Source organism: Polyodon spathula, chromosome 11 (genome assembly GCF_017654505.1).
Source record: "Polyodon spathula isolate WHYD16114869_AA chromosome 11, ASM1765450v1, whole genome shotgun sequence".
Taxonomy (NCBI): Eukaryota; Metazoa; Chordata; class Actinopteri; order Acipenseriformes; family Polyodontidae; genus Polyodon; species Polyodon spathula.
Genome location: NC_054544.1, coordinates 33,040,701 through 33,050,903, shown reverse-complemented (window position 1 = coordinate 33,050,903; position 10,203 = coordinate 33,040,701). Strand labels below are relative to the sequence as shown.

The window sequence follows — 10,203 nt, the reverse complement described above, 5'->3', positions numbered from 1 at the left end:
CAATTTTTTTTTTTTTTTTGTTCCTGGGTAGTAAGTGTTATTTCCTAATTGCTTATGCCTCAAAAGTATAGAAAATGGCTATTATTCCCCACAAACTTTGCTTTTGTGACCAGGACAGTGATATTTCAAAATATCACTATTTCCAGTGGGAAAACGGGCAAATGTGTGTCTTTTCGTTCACATAAAGTCAGAAAAAAACAACATATGAATCCAAATTAACATGTATTTATACTAAAGTAATACAAAAATGACTACAAAATATTTAGAAGTGGATAGTTTTTCAAGATTTACGATTATACTGTAAATATAATATAATATATGAATAGATAATAGATAAATATAACCACACGAAATGACAAGATATCGATAGTGTTTCAAGTGTTATAAACATAATGTAGTGCACTACACTGAATAGTAGTTGATTAAAAATACAGTAAACACAGAGTGTATTTTTCAAGCTGAATGTGAAAGAGTGTGTAATAGTGATTCCACACTAGGATTGCAATAGTTAAAACATGCTTGTGATAATATGGCAGCACATAATAGCACAGTTGACTAAACCGAATATACAGTGGGATTAATTTGAACGTGTTATGTAAAGAAAAATGGTTGTATCCCTTATGTGTACAAATGATTTACTCTCTTGTAATTTCAGTACTGTGAATAGGCCCATATTGATTTACATCCCTATGATAGAAGCTACAAAAGAACAGAAAAAAGTGTAAGTATGTACAATTATATATTTTTTATTAAAAAAAAAAGAACATTTTTTGTTTTGTTTTTTTAAAGACTGAAACTTCCATCCAGTATTGGAGTTGCCTATGCTTGCTGCAAATTGCTATATGACTGAAGAGTGTGTGAGATACCAGACAACACTTCGTAAAATGTGCCTGCTTATTAGAAGATATGCAGTAGTTAGTTCATGCCAGTTTGCCAAAACAAATATGTTGATTTACTTATTATATAATTATACACACTGCAGTTTGCATTTTACTTATTTTATTTATTTATTTATTAATTTCAGATTTTACCCATCAAATGTTTTTTTGTATTCCTTTCAGGTTTCAGTAATATAATGTAACATTTTGGAGCAAAAATACAGAAAAGCAAACCAAAACTGGAAGCCAGAATTGCAAATATTTCTACAGCAACAGTATATTTCCCAGGTGAACTGAAGTAAGCAGGAATAAATGTGATCCAAACTGCAAAGAATATGAGCATGCTAAATGTAATAAATTTGGCTTCATTAAAGTTATCTGGCAGCTTCCTTGCCAGAAAAGCGAGCACAAAGCACATGGCAGCAAGAAACCCAATATACCCTAACACAGCATAAAATGCTGCAGCAGATCCCAGGTCACACTCTAAAATAATTCTGTCTTTGAAAGAGTTCATGTTTTTGTTTGGAAAAGGAGGGGATAGTATTAACCAAAGGATGCAAATTAAGGCCTGAATGAATGTAAATGCAAAAAGAGTTAGCCTCTGCTGGGCTGGCCCAAACCATTTCATCATATTATTACCAGGGAGGGTAGACCTAAATGCCATTAACACGACTATTGTTTTCCCCAGAACACAAGAAATGCACAGGACAAATGTGATCCCAAAGGCAGTGTGGCGCAACATACAGGACCACTCAGAGGGCTGGCCAATGAAAGTAAGTGAACAAAGGAAACACAGTGCTAATGAAAACAGAAGGAGGAAACTGAGCTCAGAGTTATTAGCTTTAACAATGGGCGTATCTCTGTAACGAAAGAAAACAACAGCTACAGCTATGGTTACACATGCTCCAACCAATGAAAATATCACCAGCAATATCCCCATGATTTCTCCAAATGATAGGAATTCAATGTCCTTTAAGACGCACCGATTTTTTTGATAATTTGACCTGTATTCCAAGGGGCACTTCAAACAATCAATGGAATCTGCGCAAACAAAAAGTAGTTACAGTAGATATTAATTCATTATTTTTAATTAGCTGTTTTGGTTTTTTTCTTTACAGTTAAATGGACATTGCTCTTGTACAATTGGAAACCAATCAGGCAGATCTGTAGCTATTCCAGCTGGGTGAAATGTAGAGGTGTCAGTCAGAGGAGTTGCAGAAAATGATGCATTTGAAACAATAACAGCATCATTTTCAAGGGGCAAAGTAAGAAGTTAGCAAAAATAACATTAACTTGAGGGTAAGCAATACACTGCTGCAAACTGACAGACAATCTGAGACATGTTGTATTGTATTGTTTGCTCTTTGTTAACTTACCAGTTGTATTACTGATTTCTCCATCAGCACATGGTATGCAGTCAAAGCAACAAACAGGCTTTCCTTTCTGAACAGCCTTCCGAGTGCCTGGAGGACAGCTGTCACTGCAAACTGATTTAGGCACCTTGAAAACAAATTGGGAATGGTGAAAACATATTATGGTAAAAGATTAATTTGAAGTCTGTTCATGGTATTAAAAGGCTTAAGTGTACTGAACATATTTTTAGTTAATTATTGACACTCATAAAATAAATAAGACAATTAAAAGGCTAGCTTTAATCAATCAGTGACATAATTTAGCTAGTTAAAAAAGGTATTTACCTTATACTGACCACCTGCCCAAACAATACTGACGTTATTCATTATAAACTGCTGCCCATGCGGTAATGATGCATCATAGATTCCAATTTTTACAAATTCTGTTTTTCCCTCTTTATTCACCTGCCAGTTTACTAATTCATATCTTGCTGATGGATCCCCGTTTTCATCAAAATAGATTTTTTCCCCAGTCCTCATAGTAAAATTGACTGCTTTCATATAATGTAATACCTACACAAAAAGGCCAAACATTAGCACAATTTTTCATAAATGAAAGTAATTCCTAATTTTATAAATCACAGCTCCTCACCTGCCATGGTTCAATCTTCATCCTGTTTGCACAGGTCTTATTTGCAAATGGTCCTTGACCACTTTTGCATGTAAACAAACTGTGCAATGAATAGGCTGCAGCATACACAGCTTTATAGACATTATTGGTAATTCTCAGCTCAGATACATCAGTGTACTGGTTATTAACTTCTCCTAAATGTTCATACCCTGTGCATTGATTTATATGTGCAGCCTTGTTTTTCTTGTTCAGGCTGCAATTGAAAACAGCTTCCCACAGCTCGTTCAAGCCAGTGTTTCCTGGCATGTCAGAAGGATGCAAGTTCAGTAGAAACTCCTTTAAACCTGGTATTGATGCTGTACTGATTGAAAAGCCCATTGCCCCTCTCAGGACTTTATCATTTCTTTCTGATGCAAGTTGCATGTCAATTATCCAAGATTCGCTGCCTATCCATTGCATACCAGTTACATTTTGAAGCAGCAGTTCTTGTAATAGAAATTCAAGATCTATGAAAGAAGTAAAAGCCACAATAACTTTCGAAGTGGACTTTTTTATGGTGTTTACAAGTTTAACAAATGTTTCTCTTGGATTTGTTCTGTAAATGGCCTCTGAATACTCAATACAAAGACCTTCTTCCTGTGCAGCTTGTAGAAAGTCAGCCATCCCTGAGTTGCCATAGTCATTATCAGTTCTAATTGCCCCAATCCAAGTCCATCCGAAATGCTTCATAAGCTGTGCCAGGGCTCTGCTTTGATAATAATCACTTGGTATGGTTCTGAAAAATGAAGGGAACTTATTCCTGTTGCTCAGACATGAACAGGTAGCAAAATGGCTTATCTGTAAAGTAAACAACAGGAATAAAAAAGCCTATTTTTAATGAGAATGAAAATCGTATCTGTTTTCATGGGTCAGAAATCTCTAAGTACTATGATACACAAATAATGATAACAGAAATTAATTATTCAAGCCATGTCAACAATTTCATGTCACGGCTATTTGTTCTCATAGCCTCCTCCCTTTTAATAAGGAACTAACCAAGCAAATTAAATGGTGAATTGGGATTAGAATGTATACTGAAAAAAATATAGGGGAGAAAAAGAATGGAAAACCAATTATCTTTGATTATAATTGCAATGTTTTTAAAAAAAGATAACCTAAATACTATAAACATTTAGGTCCATTAAAATATGTAAAATTACACAAACAATTATCAGACATACAGTAAATAGAAACATACTGTATATTCTGTAATCACAGTTTATAATGAAGGAGCTGCTTTTAAAGACATTTTATTTATTGTGTTTTCTCACCACTGGTATGTGAAAGGGTCCGACAGTTGTAGCAATTCCTATGGTTGGTGATGAACCAGACTGTGCAATAATAGCAAGAGCAGTTGATGGTTTGGTGCAAGACTTGTCAGAGAGTGTTTCTTCTTCCTTCCCATTCATTAAAGCCATTGTTGCTCTTATAGCCAGAGGTATGGAATCACAAGCATCATAAATCTTATAGCCCAGGGAAACACCAGGAAGAATATCTGTACTGTTATTAATTTCTTCTATGGCAAAGATCATTGTTACAGCAAACTGATATTCAACAAAATTTAAACTGTAAAGAAAATTTACATTTTTCACATTATATGAAAAGACAAAAAGATCAGCACTGGAACACTTTCCTCATAATAACAACAACATATTATTCACTTATACCACCACAAAAAAACCTTGTCTATACACAGTGTGTGGGGTTGGGCAGTGGTTGCCGTTTCCCCCACTCAGACAGCTTGCTTGTTAAGATACTGTATCTTGCTGTCCCTGAAGTGATAATCGTCCAAATGATTTTAATGAGCACATGGGACATTTATTATTAGTATCCTTAATAGATAATCGTCCACTCTTCAAAAATAGGTTGTGGTTTTTAATAAGCAAGTCGTCCCACTAATGCAATGCAGCCACAAATATTACCCATTTACTAGCAATGTAGAATGACTGGATTGGACCATTGTTCTGACAAGACTAGAGCAATAGTTAACATGATACTTGTCAGCTACCATTGAAGATGTCTCATTCAGAAATTATTTTTTATTGCTCGGAAATGAATAACATTTGGAGCTCCAATGCATTTGTAGGGCATCTTGCTTATTAAAATTGTGTGTCTTATTTTGATGACTATCATTTATTCATAAATACAAAGGTATTTAGAAAACAGTGGTATTTTATTGAAATGTTTTAAATGTAATTGTAATAATAATAAAGAAAAACAGAAAGTGAGAGAATACCAATTGATTAAATACAATTTCCAAAGAAAACAAAAACAGCTTGTTTATTTATATTAACTTACTCTTTGCAATTAATTGGTTCAGGTATGACTTTAAATGCAGGTTTGCCATCTATAAAGTTGTCATGAAAAGAAAAGATTCCTCCAATTACTATGTCTCCATCCTTTGAAAACAGAGGCAATTCTGGTCTTCCTTGTAGCCTGCAAACAGGCTCTTCCGCCCTTGTTAATAGAGCCGTTAATACCACTAGCAGGGTTAGCATTTCAAAACGGTCTTTCTGTCAGAGTAAAAATAATAACATTTCTTGAGTTTATATAGTACAATGCTAATCACCTGCTTAAATGAACATGATGTTCCTAGTCTCACTAAAGCATTAATTCTCAAAGGTAAATACATTGAGCCTGCCTCAGGAGAAAGAACACACCAATATCAATCATCTGAGCCTCAGCCTCTGGGAATCTGGTGACTTAGTAGTTAATGAGCTTATGTGAAGTTTATGATTACATTTGTGTGAACAGGTGAACAGTGGACAGAAAGCAGTCTGGACAAAGCAAGTGTTGCTTGTTACTAACATAGTGCCATCAGTTGTGAACAACATGAACTTTGTTAGTAAACTTGATTGCATTTTTTATGGATTTCGTTGGCAGTGTAGTGTGTCAAGGGAGTACCTCCTATACTGTTCACAGTTAAGCACACAGTAGGTTGTCCTGCCTGACTGACTGGTATGTTATTAGTCCCTGTTTTTGTCTAGTCACATTAGCCTATGCATGGACAGTTCGTAAACCAGAAAATGTGGTAAAAAATGGTGGATAAATTAATCCTGTTTTAAATACTATTATACATAGCTGTAACAATTACTGTACTATGGTATTATTGTTTTGAGATTCAGCTTTTATTAGGGAGCTCCCCTAAGTCCCCTGTTTAGAAAGATACAGGGTATTAATGCTTGTGACAGAGTAGTCCTCTGCCATGTAGTTGCGTGCATTCGCTGACAGGCAGCAGATCAAGATAGAGATAGTAGTTGATACACCCCGCAGGCGAACAAGATTTATTTACATATTGTAGCGCTGACCTGCAGGGTTCCAGGATATAATGAGACAGACAACAGTTGCAATTCAAAGCAGTAAGAATCTCCTGTATTTATTTATTTATTTATTTATTTATTTTAGCTCTTAGTGAACAATGGCTCTCATTCCTCTTCTTTTACTCACAAACTCAACCTGTCTTAACTCTCTCTCAATTCTAATGCCACCGACCCGCTTCTCTCTTTCATACTGTCCTCACTCATTGGTCCAACACTCCCTATCTCTGACTGCTTGTGTCAGATCTGCTCCCACACCCCTCAGTGACACACTCACACACAGGCAGTCTTTCAGCTGTAGTCACACAAGCACCAAAACACACAGAGAACACTAACAGATCTGAACAAGAATAACAGTTTGCAAACACTCAGTATTTACAGAGTACTCCCATCCCCTTCCCCAGTCCATAATCAGGTCCACTCCCACATTGTCCCCGACTTTTTGAAACGTTTTCTGGCTGACAGAGCTCCAAGCATGCTTTAGCAAGCACACAGCATCTAACAGAGACATTTTATTTACACTGAATTTTCGTGCTGATGCTCATCACTTTTCTCTTTGCAACCATGCTTGCTTGCTGTTACAGTCAGTGCTGTTTTTTCAAACTGTAAGTAAACCTGACACTGCATACAGGGATTAAATAGCCAAGGTACAGTACAGGGGTAATCGCTCAGTAACGAGGTGCAAACAGCTGATTGATTGAGCTGTCAAGATTGTTTACTACAGTCAAGTGCTGTCTTTTTATTGAAGTCTATGTGAATGGCAAGGTTAAAGAGGTGAAAACATCTGATTTGTGTATTAGTAAAAGAGAGTACTACAGTGTAAAGCAGTGTGTTTCTTATTTAAGTCTATGTGAATGGCATATAATGAGACCCAAACAGCTGAGTTTGCCCGAAATATACAGCATGCTTAACATGGTATAAACAATGCCTTTGTTATTGAAATCAATGAGAATGGTAATGTCTGATATAAATGTCTTGACTGTTGTTAAAATCGTCTTGCTCATTAACATAATCTGAATGTATTTAAAAAATGGACAATTATCTGTTCAGGGTTTACCGAGAAATTTAGTAAACGTGAAGTAAAACAGGCAAGAAATGCAGTAAATCCCATTAACTTAACCACCGCTGGATTTTAGTTTTTTGTTACACCAGAGTATGTCATATTTACATTTTAAGAGCCACATCTAGTTGTGATGAAACTTATTATTTATACTTAGTATTCTACACTAGTATTCTTGAGGCCAATAAATGCAGGTCTTGGTGGCCTATATGAGTTTTTGGGCAGGCTAATGAAGTCTATACGTTCCAGATAAGCTGCGTACCTGCCGTTTTTACACATTCAAAATCATGTGTAAAGTCATGCATAGAAATTTTGCTGCACAACTTGTCTGCCTCCCCTAAAAACATCCACTAACAACTACATCTCCCAGAATACAATACACTGTGTAACAAAAAAAATATTTTTTTTTGTTCCTGGGTAAAAAGTGTTATTTCCTAATTGCTTATGCCTCAAAAGTATAGAAAATGGCTATTATTCCCCACAAACTTTGCTTTTGTGACCAGGACAGTGATATTTCAAAATATTCTCACTTCTAAATCTTTTGTAGTCATCTTTGTATTACTTTAGTATAAATACATGTTAATTTGGATTCATATGTTGTTTTTTTCTGACTTTATGTGAACGAAAAGACACACATTTGCCCGTTTTCCCATTGGAAATAGTGATATTTTGAAATATCACTGTCCTGGTCACAAAAGCAAAGTTTGTGGGGAATAATAGCCATGTTCTATACTTTTGAGGCATAAGCAATTAGGAAATAACACTTACTACCCAGGAACAAAAATTGTGTTACATAGTGATATCTTCAGTTATTAGGAAACTATACACAAGAAAAACCAACCCAACAAACATCCAATATCTGGCTAGCCCTCTTGACTTTGTAGTCAATCACAATAAGAACTAGAACTGCCAGGCCCCAGCATCAGTACCCGTCTAAGCGTGTTTAGTTCTCAGTGTGCCAAGTTTAAAATCAGCAACTTCAACTGGTCCACAGAAGAAGGTTTTGAAAGTTTTTTTCAAAAATGCGTCAGGCAGCCATCTTGTTTAACGCGAGTTTCTTAAAAGTCAGTTGTATTGCTATAGTGTCAAGGATGATGCTTGTGAAGTTTCGAGTTAGTCAAGTACACCGTTTGTCAACTGAGGCAGTTTTAAATTTCAGACGTAAACATACACTTGGCGTCCATCTTGTTTAATAAAACATAACCATTTGGACATATTTGTATTCCATTGTTACTGGGACAATAACTACCATGTTTGGAGTTTGTTGGTCAAATGGTATTCAATAGCAGCAGTTTGCTGTTAAGGGCACATTTTGAAAAGATTTGTGGCAGCCATTTTGACATTAAATTTATCGCAGAAACTTCTGCTTCGCAAACTTGATGCAGGTTTGGATGCTGATGATTTAATCAATCGCTTCACCGGTTCCCAAGAAGAAGATTTCAAAGGTTTCTAAAAAATGTGTCAAACATCACAACACAATTTTTTAAAAGTCAGGTATTGATACAGTATCAGGGAAGATGCTTGTGAAGTTTGGAGTTAGTCAAATAAATAGTTTGTTAACTGATGCAGGTTTAAATTTCAAATGTAAACGTATATGTGGCGGCCATCTTGTTTTATAAAACATCACCATTTTCACATATTTGTATTCCATTGTTACTGGGACAATAACTACCAAGTTTGGAGTTTGTTGGACAAACGGTTTTCAAACAGCAGCAGTTTGTTGTTAAGGGCGCGTTTTGATAAGATTTGTGGCAGCCATTTTGACATTAAAATTTATCACAGCAACTTCTGCTTCGCAAACTTGATGCAGGTTTGGATGCTGATGATAATGCCAAAGATCAATTTCACCGGTTCCCAAGAAGAAGATTTCGAAATGTTTTATTAAAAATGCGTCACGCGCCAATTGCAAGGACGCAGCAGCAAAAAATTTTCAACATCTGACAGCCAATTTATCCAGCTTGTTACCTGCCAAGTCAGAACCTGATCAGTCACACAGCTTCGAAGCAGCAGCAGTTTAAAGTTTTGGGAAAAAAAAATAATAATAAAAAAAAAAATAAAAATTAAAAAAAATTAAAAATTAACAATAGGCTTCCCAGCCTTTGGCTAGGAAGCATAATAACGAATTAAAAGAACAATGTTGTCCAACTTGACAAGTGCCCATATTGAGCTAAAACCCATTGAAGAAAAATTTGAAGTTACAAGCATAAACACCCCAGTCCTATTACAAATCCAGCTGGAACCTTTATCAGTGGCAACCACTAAAAAAGGTGTCTATACTATTAAGCAAACTGTTTTAATGCATTTTCTTATTGTATTTATCTATATGGCTTTATATTGAAGTTTTAATATGTTCACTGAGTTTAAGAATGTAATATTAAAATATAAGTGACGCAGTTAATTTGCTGAGTCAGTGAGATACCTTGAAAAAAATGCGCTGAGCCAATAAAGAGCCTTGTTAAACACATGCGTGGTTGTACAATAGTTCAAAGTAACACTGCAGTTAAAATGGCTCTTTTTTAATGCTTACCCCATTACCATTAAAGATTGTACAGTATTTAATCAAGAAGTAATGTTGCATTGTACATGCTAAAAATACATTTTATTTTCTCAGTGTTAAAATTAGAGGGTAAGTTACTCCCAGACCCAAAACCTTATCTGGAGCGTTGCCTTAAGTATAGCTTGCTTGCAATATGATTACACTTTTACATGGATGTTAAGTAATCAACACGTCTTTTCACAATCATGTTTTTGCCATTTTATTTGTGCATTACCTAGCTATTGTGAATTTGGGTATTAAAAACGTTGGTATTTAAAATCTGTGTGAAAGTGTGTGTCTAAATTAGTGCTAAATACACAAGGTTTAAATGACTAGTAATATTACATACAGTAGGTTTGGAAGCATTGTCATGCATTTATAGTGAAAACA

The 10,203-nt window shown here is 35.3% G+C and overlaps 1 protein-coding gene across 1 annotated transcript; it reads right to left on the bottom strand.

The window, feature by feature from the left end:
• Positions 1-1,020: 1,020 nt before the first annotated feature.
• On the bottom strand, positions 1,021-5,398 carry LOC121323305 (extracellular calcium-sensing receptor-like). Its single transcript, XM_041264289.1, has 6 exons — positions 5,199-5,398; positions 4,172-4,466; positions 2,883-3,698; positions 2,576-2,803; positions 2,255-2,378; positions 1,021-1,919 (listed from the first exon to the last, which is right to left on the bottom strand). Exons 1-6 carry the CDS (start codon positions 5,396-5,398, stop codon positions 1,021-1,023), a joined length of 2,562 nt encoding a protein of 853 aa, XP_041120223.1.
• Positions 5,399-10,203: the final 4,805 nt, after the last annotated feature.

Excerpts from the sequence above, each read along its gene's own strand:
- LOC121323305 (XM_041264289.1), bottom strand. The coding sequence starts at position 5,398 with ATGCTAACCCTGCTAGTGGTATTAACGGCTCTATTAACAAGGGCGGAA. Across the intron at positions 3,699-4,171 it reads GACCCTTTCACATACCAGTG|ATAAGCCATTTTGCTACCTG; the intron begins GTGAGAAAACAC and ends TTTACTTTACAG. Across the intron at positions 2,804-2,882 it reads TGAAGATTGAACCATGGCAG|GTATTACATTATATGAAAGC; the intron begins GTGAGGAGCTGT and ends CTTTTTGTGTAG.